General features: G+C 42.6%; 1 protein-coding gene and 2 long non-coding RNA genes across 4 annotated transcripts in view; 2 read left to right on the top strand and 1 right to left on the bottom strand.

Moving 5' to 3' along the window:
* spata20 (spermatogenesis associated 20) overlaps positions 1-13,812 on the top strand; it is a 66,478-nt gene extending 52,666 nt beyond the window's left edge. The window contains exon 17 of one of the 2 annotated variants that reach the window (XR_004896355.1): positions 12,733-12,822. Coding sequence is in view for 1 of the 2 variants with exons in the window: in XM_035997492.1 (XP_035853385.1) it covers positions 12,733-12,927 (195 nt within the window). In the remaining variant the exon portion in view is untranslated. Of the gene's footprint in view, positions 1-12,732 lie in introns of both variants that reach the window. The other variant, XM_035997492.1, reaches the window with a different exon arrangement.
* Positions 1-21,506, bottom strand: part of LOC118494244 — a 21,678-nt gene continuing 172 nt past the window's right edge. The window contains exons 2-3 of the long non-coding RNA XR_004896356.1: positions 14,719-14,728; positions 1-11 (exon numbers count right to left, since the gene is read on the bottom strand). This is a non-coding gene — a long non-coding RNA (uncharacterized LOC118494244). The remainder of the gene's footprint in view (positions 12-14,718; positions 14,729-21,506) is intronic.
* The window catches only part of LOC116059236, a 24,797-nt gene continuing 17,136 nt past the window's right edge, over positions 13,846-21,506 (top strand). The window contains exon 1 of the long non-coding RNA XR_004107261.2: positions 13,846-13,855. This is a non-coding gene — a long non-coding RNA (uncharacterized LOC116059236). The remainder of the gene's footprint in view (positions 13,856-21,506) is intronic.

Here is a 21,506-nt window from a genome sequence, read left to right on the forward strand (position 1 = left end):
TCACTGTAATGCTGATAAAGTGGTTTCAAGTGTGGTTACAGTCTTCAAAACTTCACGCAGACAGCATTTGCTGCGATATCATATTAATGGAGAGCCAAAAGCGTTCGCGGTGACACTTCCTGTCTCACCTCCTGAGACATGCAGGCACAACAGTGGTTTCTGTGCCCTGGTGACTGACTGACAGGCTGAGGTTGTAAGGCAAGGCAACTTTATTTCTACAGCACCTTTCAGCAAGAAGGCAATTCAGTTTCATTCCTTTGCACTTAAGTTAGTTCTTCATTAGTTCAGTGTTGACAACAGGGCAGTCACCAAGTTTGTTGTTAAAGGTTTGTGTCATTATGCAGTTTGCACTAAAAAGTCTTTGTTGTTTACATTCCTTTGCGTTTTAGTTAGTTCAATTATTACAGTTCGGATTGATACCAATCCTGAGTATCTGACTGGCGCACCCTGGCGTTTTATTAATGTTACTCTAAGTGAGCAGTGTTACCAGAATTTTTTAATTTTGATAACAACTAAGGTGGAAAATAAAAGTTTTGTGTTTAATGTATTTTTGTTGATGTTGAAATGGATTTTAAGACAGCAAAGCTTCAGGCTACTCATTTTGCACTTGCTCTGTTTACTTTAAGTTTTTTTGTATTCCTCCTGAAAGTGACTTTATTTTGGCTTCAGGTTGCACTACAAATTCATTTTACTTGAACAGTGCAGTGTTAAACATTTTTAATGAATAGAGATTTGACCTTATTGAAATTTGTTTTGTGTAAATTGTTAATAATTGAGCAATGGGAAAATAATCGCTAATTGAAAAATGAATCGTTAGATTAATCGAAAAGATAATCGCTAGATTAATCGTTTAAAAAATAATCGTTTGGGACAGCCCTAGTTCAAGCTCACTGTTGATCTATTTTAACTGTTTCACTGTTTGTTCGTTTTTTGAGTTCAATAAATGCAACATCTTTCCAAAAGTCAATAAGTAATTGTGTTAAATAATCGGGATTTTCAATATCCATCTATCAATATTCCATAATCAAACAGCCCTATGCTACAGGGATTTTGTAGGATTAAGAAACAAGATAGAAGAATTCCTGGAAGGAGATAACTGCAGTTTCCAATGTATTCCTGCTTCCCTGCCCTTCTGCATCTTTCCTGATCACTTTCCCTAGAGAAGAGGAGAGAGCAGGACACAGTGGGACTAGCGGAGAAGGAAGGGACAAGCATGGCCTTTTAAGAGGAGAGAGCGTCCTTTTTTTAAAAAAAAAAAAAAAAAAAAAAAAAGAAAAAGGAAATGACTGCGAATCCCTTAACAAAACCTCAGAGACCCGGGGAAGAGTTAGCGGGTCGAAAGCAGAGGGAGGGAAGGAAGGAGACGAGTGGAGATGGGGAGTCTAGACAGAGGCTAACTAGCAACTGGAAGCAACACAGTGCAGAGGAGGATTAGAGCCAGGCGCTCTCACAGTCCTCCTCAGTGACCTTTGACCTCCCTCACTTCATGCTGCTGCCTTGTTACACCTCTACTCCTTCCTCCCCTCCGTCACAATCCCTCGGTTCTCTCATCAAAGGTTGCGTGCGTGCGCGCGCGTGTGTCCGTATGTAGTATTGTGTTACAGGAATTGATTCCCCTGTTCTCTGAGCCGCTAAGCCCAATAACCAGTCAGAGAGCAGAACCCAGGTTGATTGACAGCTGTGGGAAAGATCCCAGATGTTTTCCGTAGCAGGAAAGTGCTTCCCAGGCAGTACACTCGGCATCCAGCAGAGAGTGGACAGCTTTAGTGGTGTTGCTGGAGATATAATCCTCTCCCCGTGGTTGTATCTCGTCTGTATGTCTGCTGCAGTCGTGCTCAACGCTGCACGCTTATCCGCATCTCAGCTCGGTAAATAAAACCCATGCTGAACAGATAAGACGTGCAAATGCATTTGCGCGCGCACGCACACACACACACACACACACACACACACACACACACACACACACACACACACACACACACACACACTGTGTTTTCCTCACTCTGTCGCTCTCTCTTTATCTTTATAAGCTGTGAATGTTTTCCTCTGATATAATCAGGGACGTAGTGGGGGTCAAAACAGTCATCCAAGTTTATTTTCGATTTTCGGTTTGTTGATTTGTCTGTCTGTCAGCAGGATAACGGAGAAACTATTGGCCCGATTTTCCTGAAACTTGGTGGTAGGGTGTAGCGTGGGCCAAGGAAGAACTCATTACTTTTTAGGATCCAAATCACGGGGCGGATACACAAATAATTTTTCACTTTCAATAACATTGCGAGATAGGGCATGGCCCTGGAGGAGGTCTGCGCTCTCTTAGTGCCCTTCTATTTTTCAATAGCATACAATTTAAATTAATGGTAAGATGTAAAAGATTCTACTAACATTAATACTGTTAATGTGCACAAACACAGAAATGGTTAACAACGTCATCGCTATTTTCCAACTCATTAGTGCTTACATAACCCGCTTTCATTAATTATTTTAAAATATGTCTTTTATTTAGCATTTTACAATTTGTATCTTTCTGGATACGTTGTCCATTGAGGGTATAGATTGGAAAAAGTAAGAGAAGTTAAGTACTATTTTCATTGAAAAAACATAAGACTTTATGTCAACTTTTAGAAAGTTTAAACACTGTTATACTGTAACAATTTGTGTCTGCTAAAACCTGCACGGCTTTCTTATTCTAAAGCAGTTACATATTGTACATATTTGTTGTAGTATGTCAATAGTATGTTTTTCATATTGTGGTCTTCCTGTGCTATATTTCTTGACTGGGTACTTTGCCTTTATTTTTTAATTATATTTACGTATAATAAATACAATTAGTATGCACCAAACAGCAACGCTGTTCCTTGTAAGTGAAAACCTACTTGGCAATAAACCTTATTCTAATTCTGAGTAGTGGAAAGCCTCTAAGCTAAGCTAAATCCTCTTCTTCATCTTCCTCACTTGATCCCTCATCTGAATCTGATGAGCTATCAGGAGGCAAAACTGTTATCCAATCAGTGTCTCCCGGTGAAACTAAACTGAACACAACATCAAATAATGTTGTTTCTCATTAATACGATTGTTTAAATTACTTTGGCGAGCTGGTCCCTCTTTTTCCCCATGCGACTCTCTCTCTCTCTTCTTCTCGGTTATGTTTTTCCTCTCACTATACATGAATCATCCATTCGTGGATCGTTGTGAAAAGACAACATATGCCCGTGTGCATCTACATTACTGTAGCATGGAATCAGATGTGGGCTAGTGCACAGATGACCTCCCCCACAGTGTGATGTAACAGTCACAATGTTCCAGCCAGCATTACTTTCCCATAAGACGTGAGACTCCATTTCTCTACACCTTAGAAACAATCCGATTCTGACTGAGCAGAGCTAATGAAACACCTCTCATGGAGTCCAGCAGTCTTTAATCTCACACATAGACGCTCGCTAGTTGTTCTCAGGGGTCACTGTTGTTCACCACCGTTTTTTAGCAGAGTGACCCTGACTGTGAAACAGGAGCCAAGATCTGTGTCAAGAAAAAAGTTAAAGGTCCCATGGCCTGAAAATTTCACTTTATGAGGTTTTTTAACATTAACATGAGTTCCCCCAGCCTGCCTATGGTCCCCCAGTGGCTAGAAATGGTGATAGGTGTAAACCGAGCCCTGGGTATCCTGCTCTGCCTTTGAGAAAATGAAAGCTCAGATGGGCCAATCTGGAATCTTCCCTTTATGACATCATCAGGGGAAAGGTTACCTCCCCTTTCTCCGCTTTGCCTGCTGCCCACAGCTGCCCAGAGAATTTGGCCCCCCCCCCCCTCTCCTCCTCAATAGCATTTAAAGCTACAGACACAGAAATGGCACATCCTAAGGAAAGCTCATTGTGGGACTGGCTCTAGTGGCTGTAATTCTGCACCAAGGCTGAATTTCGGGAACAAGACTTCAGATACAGTATTAGGGGACCACTAAGGCCTATATAAAAGCATCCAAAATGCAGCATGTCGTAGGACCTTTAACTTCATTCCATTTATTTCAAATGACAGAATCAATCACAATCTTTTTGTATTTTTATATATTTGAAAAATTAGTCTATAACAATGTTTTATGACCTTCATAGCATCAGTCTATGGAGACACATCTCAATTAAGCCCCTTTCCCTCTGGACAAAAACCCCACAAGCACCTGGCTTTTGTCTTAAGTGGGAAAGGTTACAATGGGCATCCATTCCCGGGACAAATGACTCTGCAGTAGTCATGAGTGTTTATTGGCTCCAGGTCCGATCGGCAATGATGGGAACCTGACACTCGGGTGGACATGCTAATTTTTGCCCCCTTTTCTATTTAAGATGTCGTATTGTCTGTACAGTCATATGTGTCCTTCTCTTATGTCCTAAGATGTTATCCCATCTTATGTTTATGTTTTTATGTTGATTTAAAAAAATTTTTTTACTTATTTGTGTTGTAAAGCAACAGGTTGCTGCAGTATGCCCAAAACATATTTTCCCCTGGCGACATAGTGTATTTTATTCTATTCTTTTCCGGCACTGCTATGACGCATGTCGTCTCCATCTTTAAGGCAATGTTCCCACTTGGCATTTTTTTTTAAAAAAACAGAAAGGCGTGCTCGTCTATTTGCAATGGGAAATGAGTCTATCCCCTATGTTTATTGTTTTACTACATTTAAAAAAACCTGCATATACAAGCTAATTTAGGTGGAAAAGGGTATTAGAGTCTGACCCCTACAGGATTTTTGAGGCTGATAGAAGAATCCATATGCACTGCACTGCCAAATACCGTAACCCCCCCCCCCCCCCCCGCACCCCCAACAAGTGCATCATAAGTTGTATGTATAAAAATACCTGCGGACACATTCTTCTATTGTTATACTTCTGGGTCACTAGTAGCTGAAGACATGACATTTACTTAAAATTTTGCCCTCATAACACTCAGATTTGATCTCCTTAAACATTTTTAACTTGACATGACTTTTATGACGAGCAAATGAGAATTTCCTTTCATGTTAAATGCAGCAGAAGCCAATGCAGTATGCGTTACGTGTCGGGGCCTGATGGAGGAGAGAGGCGTTAATTCTGCTCAGACACCAAGGTCCTGAAATCTCAGCGGAGACGCCGGTGATTTAGTGGAGAGGGACCTGTACAGACTGTCAGCAGCTGGAAACTGATGCTCAGCACGACAAAGGCCAGAGCACGCCACCCGAACACGCTTGCCCACTCACTCTCACTCAGGTCCGAAGACACACAAATGAGCTTGTCCATTCTTTTTTTTTCTTTTTAAAGCTATAGTGCGTAGTTTATGTCGCCCCCATGAGGAATTCTAAGTAATGACAACACCTAACTTTATACACACTTTTTTTACACCTTAACTTTGTATTAACTCATTTGGCAATGGCTTGAATGTAACAGACGTTCATTAATATAAAAAAAATGTAAGCACTAAAGCTTTCAGGTTTCGAAGGTGTTTTCGTAATTGAAATTGCATATAAGAAAGAATTTTGACAATCGTAACCTATTTGACGTTTTTATGCCCAACAACAGCAGAAACTTCTTTAGTTTTTCTTTTAGTGCAAGACAGAATATCACAGACGGAGCTCTAGACAAAAGCCCAAACATTAACATACTGCACTGCAAACCATGGCAATGTGTCGCTCAACTGTGCATGCAGGTAGAAATGAAAGATGTGCATAATAAGATAGACAACAACGATTGCATTCGTAATTACATTTGCAACAATTTGAGTCTGGTAACAAGATGAATTAATGAATGTGGGTTGTATGAGAGTTGACTTGGAGTATGTTATGTGTGTGTGTGTGTGTGTGTGTGTGTGTGTGTGTGTGTGAGAGAGAGCATGCGTGTGGGGAAGTTTTACTCTGTGGGAATATAGTAATGTTTGTGCGTAAAAAAATAAATAAATAATATATAGCATAACTTCTGCCTCCTGTCAATGAAATTGGACATGCATTTTGGAGCTCAGCGTATTTGGGCCCTACAGTAAGTTTGGGTTAATTGAACTTTGGCTGCTAAACCTAGTGAGAAAATCAGCAAAGCGTGCGCGGCTATGGCTCACGCAGCTGCCTTGAGAGAGAGCACAGCTGGACTTTCCATTGGAATTAATGGCCTCTCTCTGGCGCTGTTGAACTTATGCTTTTAGTGCTAAAGCCCTGTAATAACACGGCAGGTGTTCAACTGGGTTGAGATCTGTGACTGCAGAGGCCAAGTGCATATGATTCACATTCTTTTTAAACCATTCAGTGAGCCCTTGTGCCCCGTATGGAACCACCTGTATTTATTTAGATTTTCCTCTCATTTATTCAGATTTTTCCTTTTATTCAGAAGTAGCCAAATGAAAGTGTTTTTTGTTGTTGAGAGCCATGCTGTCACGCATTAGTCTGGATGCTAGAGCTCCTTCACAGTCAGTGGGATCCTAATGCATAAAAAAGGTGGAGGAAAAGGGAGATCAGTAAATGAATACACACAAAATAAACAATCCTTTTAGATACTGTATAAAAACTAGGGTTGGGTATCATTTGGTTTTTTATCGTTTGGCTCTTCCGGTGCTAAAGCGGTACTTTTAAAACGGTGCCGGTGCCTAAACGGTGCCTGAACCGATACTTTTTAAGAAAGTTTTTTAAAAAAAAAACGAAGAAAAAAAAGAAGGGTACTAAACAACAGTCAGCAACATTTAAGAACAACTTGTTTATTACTACGGCCATATGGTCAAAATTAAATGATTTAATAATAATGTAATAACTATAACTTATAATAAACAATAACTTATTTCACCAGTAAATTGCTGTTGAATGACAAAAACAACCACTAGATGGGAAAAGGGTATTTTACAATAACTTTGATATTCATAAATTTGAATACACCGCGAGGCTGTAGGTAGGTTTCAGTGAACGCACCGTCTGTGTTTTTCCGACGTCAGCATCTGCTGCGCTGCAGAGCAGACTGTTGCGTCTCGGTGTTGAAATACAGTCACACTTTACACTGTTTAACGTTAGCTGTCAGCATTTTAACCGTGTTTAATCCAGCTGCTAGCTAAAGGTAGGCTAACATTACCTGCTGTTGAGTGTAGTGTAAAGTCAGGCACCGAAATAAGGCACCGAAATTTTCGTTCTTATTCAGTCTCGTTACTACCGTTTAGGTTGGAACCGGTGCCCTATTGGCACCGCGTTTCAGTACCCAACCCTAATAAAAACACATGCATAGTTGTGAGGAACAAGCGTACTAATAATCAGGTGAATAATAAATACCGAGTCCAAATTGTACAATGACTGGCAGATAAGTGATTTCTAATAGCGCTGCCCCCTCTTAGTGGACAAGATGTAAAGTGGGGCTTTTACATGATTCTTTGTGGAGAAACTCAGTTTTAAGGTCCAGACACACAAAGCCGATAATCAGCTGTTGGACAGTCTGGCGAGGTCAGTGACTTGAGTCTGTTCGGTGTGTTCCGTGCCGGCGGCCGTCATTTTGGCCGATTTGATATGTATAATCAGCGGGGCGGGCACTGCCGGCAGTCGGACTCAAATGACCCATCTGATTGGTAGAGTGCTAACCCGGAAACGGGGAGCAGACTCTCTCAAAATCTGACGAAAATCTTTTAAACTGACCTTTGTCGATCTGAAATGAAGACAGATTCAGCAACTGTATGGCCTATTTCTCGCTTAAAATGTTTTCAGAAATGCGTTTCGGTGAACTATTTTAGTACAATATGAGATCGTATTCTGAACAAGCCACCATGACAGTCTGTCTTTGAATTTCCAGAGAAACCAGACCCACGTGACGCGTTCATCCAATCAGCTGCAGGTTTTCATTTTTGGGGCGACAATACAGATTAGCGCCACCTGCTGTTATGGAGACGTATTGCGTCTCGTCGCTTTGGTGTGTTCCGAGGCACTTTTTTGACCAACTCGGGGAGACTGATCAGTCCAACTGCCGAGGGTCGACCGTCTGGTCGGTGTGTCTCGACCTTTACAGATGTGTCGATCAAATCAACTAATTGATTAGTCACCAAAATCGTACGAGTTTTAGTCGACTAAGAACTGCTTTAATCGAGGACAGCCCTAATTTCTTATGACACGGCAGTTTCAGCCCGATCAGTGATTAATGATTAATGGCTCTTTGCACGTCTGTTTTAATCTTTTTTGGTTTCTTTCCCTTCTTCCCTCCCGCCTATCTTTTCTCTCCAGTGCTCTCACCCTCTCATCCTCTCTCTCCTGATGAATATTCAGTTAATATTCAGTAAATGAAGCTGATGGTGAAGTTGGTGTCAGCGGATGACTGACAATGTGTGTGTGTGTGGCGCATGTGGCCCTGCTGCACCGCCGCCCTCCATCGCCCCACATTTTGTCTCAGAGTGTGAATGTGTGTGTCTGTGTTTGTCCTGGGGCGGCGACCCAGATGCCAGGTTGTTATGATGACTGAGCAGGTGTGTGTGTGTGTGTGTGTGTGTGTGTGTGTGTGTGTGTGTGTGTGTGTGTGTGTGTGTGTGTGTGTGTGTGTGTGTGTGTGTGTGTGTGTGTGTGTGCGTGCGCGCGCGCGCGTGTGTGCACGTGTGTGTGCGTGCGCGTGCGGAGTGAGAGTGATGGAGGGAGTAAATCTGCTCACCCTTGGCTGCTGCGCTATTTACCACCATCCCTCTTCCTCAGGTGCGACAGCGGCTCTCTAAAGTGTGCGTTTGGTGTGTTCATTGGGTTTCTGTAGCTCTATCTTGCTGATAGTGGTCGGCTTTGTGAGTCGTGTGCGGACTAGCAAGGTTAGAAACCGATGGGAGAGAAAACATTTCAATGGTTCCTGAAGAGGGGTGTGTGTGTGTGTGTGTGTGTGTGTGAGTGTGTGTGTGTGTTACTTTCAGCACAGGTACACTGTGTTCTTTGAGCTCAACTGTTTTGGCAGAATGAGAGAGAAAGAGTGGGAGGGAGCAGCCAGTGTGGGGACATGGTGTGTGTGTGTGTGTGTGTCTGCGTGTGTGTGTATGTTGTGTATGTATTTGTTTCAGGCTTGCCCAGTGTATGAAGGAATTAACCCAGTGGGAGTTTGACTGTGCTCTCATGTGTAGCCAACTGTGCTGTCTGCTACAGCTTCAAACACACACACACACACACACACACACACTTTGCAGTGCACAGAATACAAGGCCGCACACTTTGCATTCACTTCATCATGTTCACAAGCCTCGTGTACACATTCCCACATAATCTGTCTCTCTCTGTTGATGTCTTTCTCCATCACTCTTCCACACACACTCTGGTCCTGTCCAGTCCCCAGGGGTGTGTGCAGATAGAGTTGTTGTGACACGGACAGACTACAGCGTGGCCTTTCAGATGAGGGCGCGCGGCTGGATATGGTCTGGCCCCAGAGAGGGACTGCGTGAAGCTGACAAGCAAAACAAAGAGTCAGGACAGAGAGGAAAAGGTTTCGGCTTAGCAGGGAAATCCTCCTCCTGTCTCCATAGCAACGGTCACACCGCTATGACCACATTCCATCACACTCCTCACCAGTCTTCCCCTGTGTGTGTGTGTGTGTGTGTGTGTGTGTGTGTGTGTGTGTGTGTGTGTGTGTGTGTGTGTGTCTGTCTGTCTGTGAATGTTAAACCCTTTCAAGTGTTTTCTGCCAACCCTCTACAGTGATCTGTGTGATTCCTGTGTTTCAGGTTATTTATGCTCTGAGCTGTGTGCAGAGGTTTCCCAGCATCACTGCAGAGAATAAGATAAGATAAGGGCAGCATCCCTTCATCATCCCCTAAGGAGGAATTTCATTTTTTTCCATTTAGTAGACATCTCATTTAGTACTGGGAACAGAATCACCCCACCGCTGCGGTGGTGCAGTCTTCAATGGCAGGAGAGGCGAAGCGTAACCCATTGATAGTTTCTTGGCATTAGAAGGGCAGGTGCCTACCAGCACAAATGAGCGTCTAAATGGCTGAGTGGAGCACTTGGGGGCGCATTAAGACGGTCGGTGAATGAGAGCATGAGGTCTCATTGAGACAGGATGGAGCAGATGCAAACCGTTTTGCATGATGGCCTGGGCGAATGCTGGTTGGCAGACAAGAGGACAGAAGAGGAGTGTCTACTCATTTTTGGAAAAAGACTTGTTGAAGACCAATGTTTTGGGCTCACTCTCACTGAATCACGAGGTTATGAATGCATGGTGATATTTTTGCAATGTAGTCTTAACATTAGACCGAGATTACCTCACTATAGCCGATGCAGCTCTTCTGTCTCTCCTCTACCCTGCTGCTGCTGGGGCATTTGGGTTAAGTGGCATCGGCACATGCAGTTCAACATTACATCTCCTTAAGTCCTCTAATATTTCCTTGTGTAAAACAAGGTCATATTTTTCCTTGTATTTATGTATGGTTTGCAAAAATGGGAACTGCTGGGTCCGTGAGATGAGAGAAGCAAAGTGTATGTGCGGTGTGCACACTCTTAATAGCATCTGAATAACGCGCCACTGACTTTAGAATAGGTTTTTCCTGATCTGTGGCGGAACTGTTTTCTGAAACTGCAAAATAGCACTAGGGAACGTTTGCACCGGAACACGCCTCCTCTTTTTGCTGAACCGCCCCCGGGAGCGCAAATTCATTCCCTAATTTACCGACGTGAGTCTGTTGAGGGAAAAGCTGTGCGTCGGGTGCAAAATGGGAATGATACATGCATCGGTGTACAAAGTCAATTGCGCTGGGTGCAAGATAGGGCCCCAAATCTCATTTTAATAACGAAGTCTGTATGAGTTCTCTTAAGTTAATCAAAATGCGCTGAAAAGACCGCAGCAATTCTCTCTGCAGTCGAGCGCTGGGCGAGACTTGTCCTCCGCCGCAAACACAGCCCATTACGCCTGCACTACAAGCCGAGGCTGGCTTTAAACTCGGTGGCGGGTATGTTTAACTCTCTGGTGATTTCCAGAGTTCTTACTTGGATGATGGATCTAGTGATTGGGCGGTCCCTCATTTCATTTTCAGCCACATATTCACACACCCTCCGGTCACTCTCACTGAAGTGGCCGGTTTCGGGACCGCAAATGATGGACATTTCCTGCATTTTGTCCAGCTCCGACGATCAATCAAGCCAACAGCCATCAGTATTTGTGTACCCTTTTGATGTATTCTGAACGACCCGTCAGTCGGCTGTCTGACATGCATGTCAGTCTTCTCTGGCAGAACTTGACCTGAGATGAGATGTATCGCCGGAGCTTTCTCCACATTCTGCCTTTCTGTCTCCTCCTCCGCTCCCTCCTTGTATCGTTTCTGTCTCCGCACGTTGTTTATGTTGTCATTTTCTCGCTCCGTTGTGAACCACGGGTGTTGCCGGGCCTGGAGGAAATGACACGTGTTTGACAGGAAGCTGCCTTAGGGATGGACAGGACAGCCCTCTTTAACTTCGCTCTGCTGCCTGTCTGAGAGCACCCACACAAACACACACACACACACACACACACACATATACACACATACATCAACATAAGTTACATTACAGTAACATTACATACGTTGACAGGCGATCTCCTTATCCCCTATATATATATATAGAAATGATGTTCGGGTTCGGGTCGGGCTCGGTCACATCAGCGAGATAAGGCATTGAAATTTAAAAGAGCTTATTAGCGTGCACTTGTTGCCTCGCGTGCGCTGATATGCTCATCTGTTGACATTTCCGAATGCCTTCCTACAATTACTTAATAAAAGCGGGCTTTCCACACAAACAAACATAGCCTACATGTGTCATTAGTATGAGAAAAGAAATGATATTTTAACTGTGTCGGGCTCGGGTTCGGTTACTGCTCTGTCAGACGCGGGCCGGGCTCGGACAGAAAAATGCGGCCCGATCCGCACTCTACTTGTCAGTAGTTTCCCATATTTGAATGATTTGTGTTGGGTGTGAAAGGGCGACACTGGTGTAGAAATGGAGTTGAGGTTAATTTGGGAACCACTTTTACTGCAGGCAGGACACATAAAGCACGTATCTATGCCCTGCTACACCCTGCAGTGCCCTGCTACACCATGAACTACTACAACTACTATTTCTGGTCATAGTTCCATTATCTTTATTGTGACTGTTATTGCCACTGTTCATCACACCCCCAACCGGCACCTTCAGACACCGCCCACCAAGAGCCTGGGTCTGTCTGAGATTTCTCACTAAAAGGGAGTTTTGCCTCACCACTAAATGCATGCTCTTGGGGGAATTACTGGAATAGTTGTGTCTTTGTAAATTATAGAGTGTGGTCTAGACCTACTCTATCTGTAAAGTGTCTTGACATAACTCTTGTTATGATTTGATACTATAAATAAAATTGAATTGAATATCTATCCACACACTCTGTTGTCTTTCTTCAGTTGTGGGCATGGGACGATAGGAGCTCCTGAGCCAAGATTGAATGTTATTATAAAGAGTGTTATGTTGGTTTGTCTGAATGCTTATGGATAACTGTGTAGTTGTTAAATGAAAAAAATAGAAAGTGATCACTTTCACAACTGGGATCCATCCCCTGCTGAGATGCTCCACTGAAAAATGGATGCTCCACAAAATGTTCCTATTTGCACTATTATATTTGTGTCCGTTATTGTTATATTTGTGTCAGTTTGAGAACTCTTTTCTGCCTTTTTAGCAGTTCTGCGGTTTCTTGATGTCATGCTAAAAAGCCAAAATAGTACATTTTTGACACGTTAAACTAACTTCCTTTTTTCCTACGTTTCTTCCTCCTTTACCCCTTCTCCCTCTGGCAGGTTTTGATGCTCATTGACGGCGATGCAGACGGTTTCCTGTGCCAGCGTCTGCCCGTCCTCTCCTCCATGTCCCAGCAGGGTGGTGTCGCCACAGCCTACGTCTGCCAGGACTACACCTGTTCTCTTCCTGTCACTGACCCCCAGGAACTACGCAGGCTCCTGCTGGACGGGACCACGGACATACATTCAGAGTGACGACTGAAGAATTGACTGATATTCAACAGGAGGACTGTAATCTTCGTAGACTACACTCTTCCAATCTGCAGGCCTAGCCTAGTCTATTTCTGCCTCCTTCTGTTCTAGTGAATCTGACATTGCCATATAAAATATGCCAGCGCTTAAAAAGTAAATACGCTCCATTGGTAGGGATAGTTAACAGCACCATGAGATAACTGGGGCTTTCGTGCTTTTTTTATTCCAAACCTGTAACTCCAGCCTATTCTTTATTAGGAAGACCAGCTACAGTATTACCTCAAATATCAACTTTTTTTTTAGCAGGCTTTCAGGGACGGTTGATCAGTGGAGCCATATTGAAATTCAGGTATCTTAATGTGCTTATAAAGAAATATGCAGAGCAGCAGTGGCAAATATGTAGCACTTGTACAAAATATCCTGGCTTGACTGTTTGCCCAAAAGTTAACTACAGACTCTTGGTAGACCATAACATAAAGACAACTTGGATGAATTGGACTGGCAATATTTTGCAGATGAACCAGTGTGCCCCTGTTGTCCTCTCCTGGCCCTGTGTTCCAGCTCCCACATTCATGTCGCATGGATCTGACAGTGTATAAAAAAAGGTCGGTTGGCAGGTTTGTATATCTCCACGTGCATACATTTCAATAGCATGTGTGCATTTAATTGAATTAGTTGTAACGTCACAGTGAAGAAGCTGCTCTCTCTTCCGGTCCTCCGTATACTATCTGCTCTCACTCCCGTTATCTTGGATCCAGCATGAGAGGATTCTTCTCCACTGCTGCTGACTGTGTGTCTGATGGCTTTTCTTTTGAGGTTTAGACAACAGCAATACACAGCATGTGTACGCACAACCCTGAATAATAAATACATTTCCCTTTATAAGCAGTGTGCATTTCATTTTTGGAATGGATGTCATTTTTTATTTGCAGTTATTCTCTGGGTGCACAAGTGTTTGTAAGTGGGATCACTCAAACTGATTTAAGAGTGTTTTCTTATTTATTTATTTTTTGCTTTAAGATTTTAGGAATATTAGAAAAAAATGACATGTTGGATATTTTTGGGACATTTTTATGATGGGTTCTTTCTCTCAGTCCAAGATGGGGAAAACTCCTGCAGAAACAGAGTGAATGTGTCCCAGCAGTCTGTCTTTGTCTTCTTTTTTGCTAAATATTCATCATACAGAGAGAAACCCACTGTTGTGTATTCAGTGCCTTGTCTCTTCCCCCAGCAGGCTGGACGAAGGTAATGTAAACTCTGTGACTGGTGGTGGAAGAAGTATTCAGATCCTTTACTTAAAGGTGCTGTAGGTAGGATTGTGAAGATCCAGGATTAGCTGATGTTGAGAGGCGAGGGAGTTTATTTCGGAAGGTCCTGCTGTGGGAGCGATGGAGAAGAAAAGACGGGAGGAGGAACACAGCAAACGTGATGTTTCCATCATGACATGGCGGCAGCCTTGTATCCCTCACCTCGCCCCGAGAGGTGAAATGACTCGCCATGTTATCCACCGACGGACTGTGACAACAAAGACCATCTGCATTTGTTTACTTTTGCCTTCACTCCTCTTTGGCTCTCTCTTTATGCTTCTGTCTGCCAATTCTCCCCCTCCAGTGCTCTCAGATCTGACGAGGGCCTTGCCGCCTCGAGAACCAGGGAAGTCATTTTGGCAGACGGCTGATTCAGTGGAAGAACAAGGAATTGCCAAGAGAGGAACAGAAGAAAACAGGGTGAAGAGGAGAGAGAGAGAGGGAGGGATCGCTCTGTTCCATTTTAGCTGCCGTGTCCCGACCTCACTTTTCTTAACCTGTCGGATTGTGAACATGCTTTTTGGCATTTTGGGGCTCCTTTTCGTGCATTTCGAAATTCCTCCTCATTCTTATGTCCCCAGTGTCTCACCCTATCATCTTCTACCAGGGAGGGACCCCACTATCATTGGTTACAGACACACTCATGCTCTGTAAGCATGTTAGAACCGCTGTCTTCTCATTTATTCATTCTTTCTCCTTCTCTTACACAAATGTATACGCCCCATTTGTTATCCCCCTCCCTTCTTGAACTCCATCCCTCCTCTCGTTATTGTTCTGCCCTATTTGTTTTGATGAGCTGCACAAGCTGAATTTTAATTAGCGCTGAGATTAGTGGTCCACCCCGGCGAACCTTTTGGCCCCGCTAATTACGTCTCTGTCATCTACGCGCCACAGATCAGCAAAGATAATAATAACTGTTTTTGTATACCACTTTTCATAGCAACATACAAAAAGCAAACATAGTGCTTAAACAAAAGACAGTAATATGATTATACAGTGAAAAGTAAAGCCAAATAAATGAGATTAAAAAAGTCATACAAATCAGTTAAAAGTCAGTTGTACTGTATATTATTATTTGACTTTTAAATGAAAAAAAGTTTACAATGCCACAGTTTATGTAACATGGCATGGTCACCTACGGCCACTGACCTAAGTGTGTGTCCCAATACGAATGGGCTGAGTAGATCAGAGGTATAGCTTGGAGTTAAAAGCTTTGAGTGATTAATAGAATTAAACATTTTCTGCTGTGCTTTGCACTAAATGTTTACACATTGTAGTATTATAATATGTTACAGTTACAGTTTTCATTGGCAATGAAAATCTTAGATATTAGGCTCCCTCCTACAATGCTCATTAAAATGTGTAAAAAGAAATAGTTAATATATTTCACTGGATACATTAAAACAGAGGATCAGGAAAGTCATAAGGATACATCATCTGGGAACCATGGATTTCTCCATACAGTTTTATAGAAATCCATCCACAGCTTAAACAGTACAGTCCAGACTAAAGTGGTGGATTGAAAAATAAAACAATATATGACTACTAACTATGTGACCAATAGGAAACGTGAAAAAATAAAAGAATAGGGCCCAGGATTGACCTAGAACAATGGCTGTCAATCTGCCAAGCCACTTATTTTAATATTATTACTAAGTCGATTGACTAAGATATGATCAACAGTGTTGATCAATAATGCGATTATTTTTTATTCATATCAGTCTGTGTGTTTGTGTGTTTAAGTTTCTGTGAAGTAAGGCCATCTAAGGTTGTGTGTGGGCTATTGTGCTTGGTCTCAGATATGGCTGCTGTGTTTCAGTCTGTCTGTGTGATAATGAGGCCACAGGGGGCTGAGAACAGCGGCACACTAACTTGGAGAGAGGAGGAACATTCAGAGGCAGAGTGGGTATGGGGGGGACAAGGATGCTCTTATTCCACTCTTCTGTCACTGAGCTGAAAAACCAAATAGGACATTCACACCTCCTCTTTCTTTTAGCAGCAATGGCTTTATGCTTGGATGAGACCCCACAATATCAGCCTGAGCCAACAGGCATTCAACTTTTGGAATGAAAATGAGCATCGGACAATGTAATTTTATCCCATGCAGTATGTGATAGAGCAAGACAACCAATTCTGCACCTAGGATGCTTAACAAGGCCACAACAGAAAGACTAGCATGTCAGAATGTATGTCCTCTCTCACCTTGTTTGACATCTATGATGTGCTCCCAAAACAAGTATTTGATGTTTTTGGCCACTTGGCAGCAGCAGAACAACCTAAGCTAAAAGCACAACATTGACAGATTTCTTTTACCTACATTTACAAGTGATTAGCAAACAGTTGGTCTACTACACATCCAGCAGACATAGCAATATTAGCCTTCACATCCCTATGTAATAACCATTCCTCCACAGGCATGGTTATTAATGTAAGTCCAATATTCCCTCTTCATTTAGCTCTGTTTTGGTCTCCACCAACACCTGAACTAAATATATGCCACTTTTACTGCTAAACGCTTCATTAGTTTACCAGCTACTTGCTAACTTTGTCTGTCTGACACTTGGTCATTGATGTATTACTGAACGAGCATACCGAGCACAGGCCGAGGGGCCCAAAGTGTCAGGGGCCCCCCTTGCCTTCAACTGAAAAATGTCAACGAGACACAAACTAACAACAAACTAACCAAGAAGAGACTCAAAATGACCACAAATAATCAACTTTAAAGAGATGTAAAACAGCTGCAAAAAGACCAAAAACAGACTCACAACAAATATGGAACGGGGCAAAACAACCACAAAAAGACACACAATGACCACAAAGAGACATAAGACAACTACAATGACATGGCAAAATAACCTAACTACAAAAAGACCAAAGCAACTACAAAGATAAAAAAAATTACCACAAAGTGATACAAATTAACTACAAAAAAGCGAACACAAAAAATCATGAACAGATTACACCTGTCCTAGCCTCCTTGCACTGGCTTTCAGTCCAGTCTAGGATACAATTTAAAATACTGCTGATGGTTTTTAAAGCTCTTCACGCCCTGGCCCCCAGCTACATAGCGGATATCATTCATCCCCACGTAGCTCCCAGGTCCCTCAGATCCTCCAGCCAAGGTCTCCTTCATGTCCCATGGTCCCGGCTTAAGCAAAAAGGTGACGGAGCCTTTTCTGTTGTTGGCCCTCAGCTGTGGAACCAACTGCCACCTGACATCAGAAATGCCCTTTCAATTGCAATATTCAAAGCCAGGCTCAAAACTCACCTTTTTACATTGGCCTTCCCGGTGTTTGAATTGCCTTACCCTGCTATGTTTGTAATTAAGTGTTTGTCTCTTTATGTTGTTTTAGCTTAAATCACGGATCTGTAAGGGCCCTGACGCACCAACCTGATTATCGGCCGTCGGACAGTCTGGCGAGGTCAGTGACTCGAGTCTGTTCGGTGTGTTCCGTGCCGTCGTCCGTCGGAGGAGCCGTCGGCCTTCATTTTGGCTGACCCGACATGTTCAGTCGGAGACAGGGCACTGTCGGGACTCACCTGGAAATGGCGAGCGGATGAGCCTCTCAAAATCTGACGAAAATCTTTTAAACTGACCTTTGTTGATCTGAAATGAAGACAGATTCAGCAACTGTATGGCCTATTTCTCGCTTAAAATGTTTTCAGAAACACGTTTCGGTGATCTATTTTAGTACAATATGAGATCGTATTCTGAACAAGCCGCCATGACAGTCTGGCTGTGAATTTCCAGAGAAAAAAGACCCACGTGACGCGTTCGTCCTATCAGCTGGCGGTTTTCATTTTCTGGGAAACAATACAGAGAAGCGCCGCCTGCTGCTATGGAGACGTATTACGTTTCGCGCACGCGCAGAGCGTATGCTCAAGTCGGCGTCACCTCATTGTGTTTTGAGGCACGTTTTGGGACCTCGGGGACCCGACTGATCAGTCCGACTGCCTTTTCTGCCGACGGTCGGCCGTCTGGTTTGGTGTGTAACAGCTCTAAGTGTATTTATTTTATTTTATTTTATTACCCTGTGGCTAATGCACTATGTACAGCACTTTGGTCAGCGCGAGCTGTGTTTAAATGTGCTATAAAAATAAACTTTACTTACTTACTTACTTAAAAGACCAAAGCAACGAGACAGAAGAGACACAAAACCACGGACTGGAATGGAAATTAGAGTACTTCCTTAAATAAGCAGTCTGCCAAAAAAATAGTGAGACCCAACACTTTTCATAATACAAAATTTGATCACTCTATGTTTTGCTGCCACTGTTCTTTGAGACGTGTGAAGCACAATTTATCAGAATGCCCAAGGTATTGTTGTGGGAGGTGAAGAAAGATCGGTCTATCCACATTCATCATCACTTTCTCTGGTGTCCGCAGGAGGGCTAGATGGATGGAAACAGACACAGCATCACGTAAAAAATGATATACATCCACACGTTTCCACTTCACAGCGTCACACAGTACATGGAACTAAAACTGTGTGATGGCCTATTTATGTCTGTCACCCTATTTCTCACTCCTCTAACCTCACTGTCTCTCCTCCTTAGGCTTCATCTCTGTGTGACATTTTGTCACCTTACCTTTTTATCCATTAACTACTGTTTTCAAACGGTTTACATCTCTTTATATATATATATATATATATATATATATATATATATATATATATATATATATATATATATATATATACTCCTTATTATGCTTATACATCCTGCTTTTCTTATTTCATATTTTCATTCATGTTATATTTTATCACTGTGTTGCACTATTTTATGTCTTAGATTCAAAGATTTTTTTATATTTTTATTTGTGTGATTTCTTTTTGAAAACATATTTAATTAGAACTGTTGGAGGGAGCCTGAGACCCAATTTTTTTTATTGACAACTGCTTTTGTAATTGTTGTGCATTGATAATAAATAACTTAAAACTTAAACATTTTAGCCAACACTGTCACATCTACATGATAGAAGCAGTGTTGGATCATGGCTTGGACTATATCGGCTGCAGCAGCATGTCAAAAGCAGTCATGAGCAGTGGAGTGCATCCAGACACACACTGTCAGGCCAACTGACGGCCAGGGTGGAGGTGGAGAGCTAATAGAATTACCGTCACAGTCTACATGAAAAACATTGAATTGGTCCTTGAAATTTCAAAACACAATGTGCAGCCCCTTGCTTTTGGCTAGTTATGGTGGTATAGGAATTTAAACTTTTTCTATTATTGTGCTTACTAAGGCCTAGTCTGGCTAGTCCACACAGCATTGCGGGATGGGAGAAAAACATGCTCTGGTTTATTGGCATTTCTTTAAACCAATCACAATCGTCTTGGGCAGCGCTAAGCGCCGTACGGAGCGACGGCGCCTCTGCAAAATAGCCTCGGGAAGGAACTTGTTTTGGTGGAACGTGTGGACATTCAAAAGTTATTTTAGTTGTGCAACAGAAAACTCAGATTGGACAGATAGTCTAGCTAGCTGGTTGGATTTACCCTGCAGAGATCTGAGGAGCAGTTAACCATAGCCCTCAGAAATCTACCTGAGTTTAAAATGCCAACACAAAGGAAGCCCAAGGTAACGGATATCCGGCCTAAATGAGTGAAATCCGGCAGAATTTCCGTCGGGCAACGGAGCAATCCCGGAAGTGGAACTTCGAGGATATAGACTAGGCCCAATCCCATTTCTTAAAGTAGACAAATACTCAAAAATCCTATTTCGAGTGTCCCTTTGCTGTTTGACTTGCCCCTCAGAACAGATTTTAAAGGGGTAGCGGTTGAAATCTTCCCCTATGAAATGAAACAATCCTTTAAGACTGATATGTCATCAGCAGTCGTTAATGGTATTTACGTAAGCAGACGAAACAAGTGTGTTGCCGGAATCTTAGCAGCAGTATCAACAGATTCATATTCAGACAGACAGTATAAAAAAAAATAATGCTTTTTTTTAACATTAAATCATGTAAACATGTTCTAGTAGAAACCCAAAATACAAGTATGAACCTGAAAATGAGCATGATATGGGACCTTTACGATTACAGTGTGATGTGTGGATCTTCACTGAAAATTAATTGTATCCTGTCCTAAAACAACATACACAAAAACAGGATTTTTTTGAAGGTGAATAAATACCCTTTTGTCTGTGATCAGTGTGCGTCAGAGAGTGTGTGTGTGTGTGTGTGTGTGTGTGTGTGTGTGTGTGTGTGTGTGTGTGTGTGTGTGTGTGTGCGTTTGCCTTGCCTCCCTCATGAACTTATATTAAATCGGACAGCTCATGATAGCTGGTTAATAGCAGCTCAGTTCACTTCCCCTCTCTTGGGGCTATGTGCAAGTGACAACCGCGAGAGAATAAGTAATATGTGAGAACATAGAGAGAAAGATGAGATGGAGTGAGGAGAATAGGGCAAATGAAGGAAGAGAAAGTCAACAGTTCAGTTATTTAGAGTGAAACAGCCAGAGAACAATATAAATGTCTTCCTTTTGAGATGAGAGCTCCTGTAACTTGTTTTATTGCTCCCGTTCAGTCACTTTGTGTGAACGTTATCACCGCCCTTCTGTTGCTATGTTGCGTTTTTCAAGCTGCTCCACTGCAGCATAAAGCTTCCCAGTAGATATAAACTACTGCTCTAGAGATATTGTTAAACAATCTGAGCAGAGATTTCTTTTTCCCTCACGAGAGCAAGAAAAATCATTTCAAAGCCACTACACCAGTCTATAAATTATACCATGAAGCCTAATGTTTTTCAGACAGGTGTTTTTTTTAATAAAATACAGCTGGGGCCTGTGGATGCCCATTACGACCTGAATTAGAAACAAGAAACAGACTTGCCACTGGTCTTTTGGGTAGTGTGTTAGAAATACTTTAATTGACATTTGAGGCAATGCATTTTCATGAACCGGTTTGTATGATATTGTAAAAAAAAGTTATGCATACCAATTGGTATGATATCCTACGAAATTAGGCAATCGGTCACATGACAGTTAAGTTCAGCAGTCTGTACAGTTAAATTTAGCTGACAAAAACTTACTGGGAACCAGCTATACAGCACAGTGGGTCGGTTGTTTCAGAAGCCATTGCTAATTGAGATTAGCCGACAAAAGGGGACTGGGAGCCGGGTACAGGGCACCGGGTAAAGGGCACCGGGTACAGGGCACCTGGTACAGGAGCACCGGGTACAGGGCACCGCGTGGTCCTTTCGGGGGCAGGTGAGTTTAGGTGACAAAAAGTGAGCATCATGCAGCGACGACAGTTAAGTTTAGGCACCAAAATTAC

Source organism: Sander lucioperca, chromosome 22, assembly GCF_008315115.2.
Source record: "Sander lucioperca isolate FBNREF2018 chromosome 22, SLUC_FBN_1.2, whole genome shotgun sequence".
NCBI lineage: Eukaryota > Metazoa > Chordata > Actinopteri > Perciformes > Percidae > Sander > Sander lucioperca.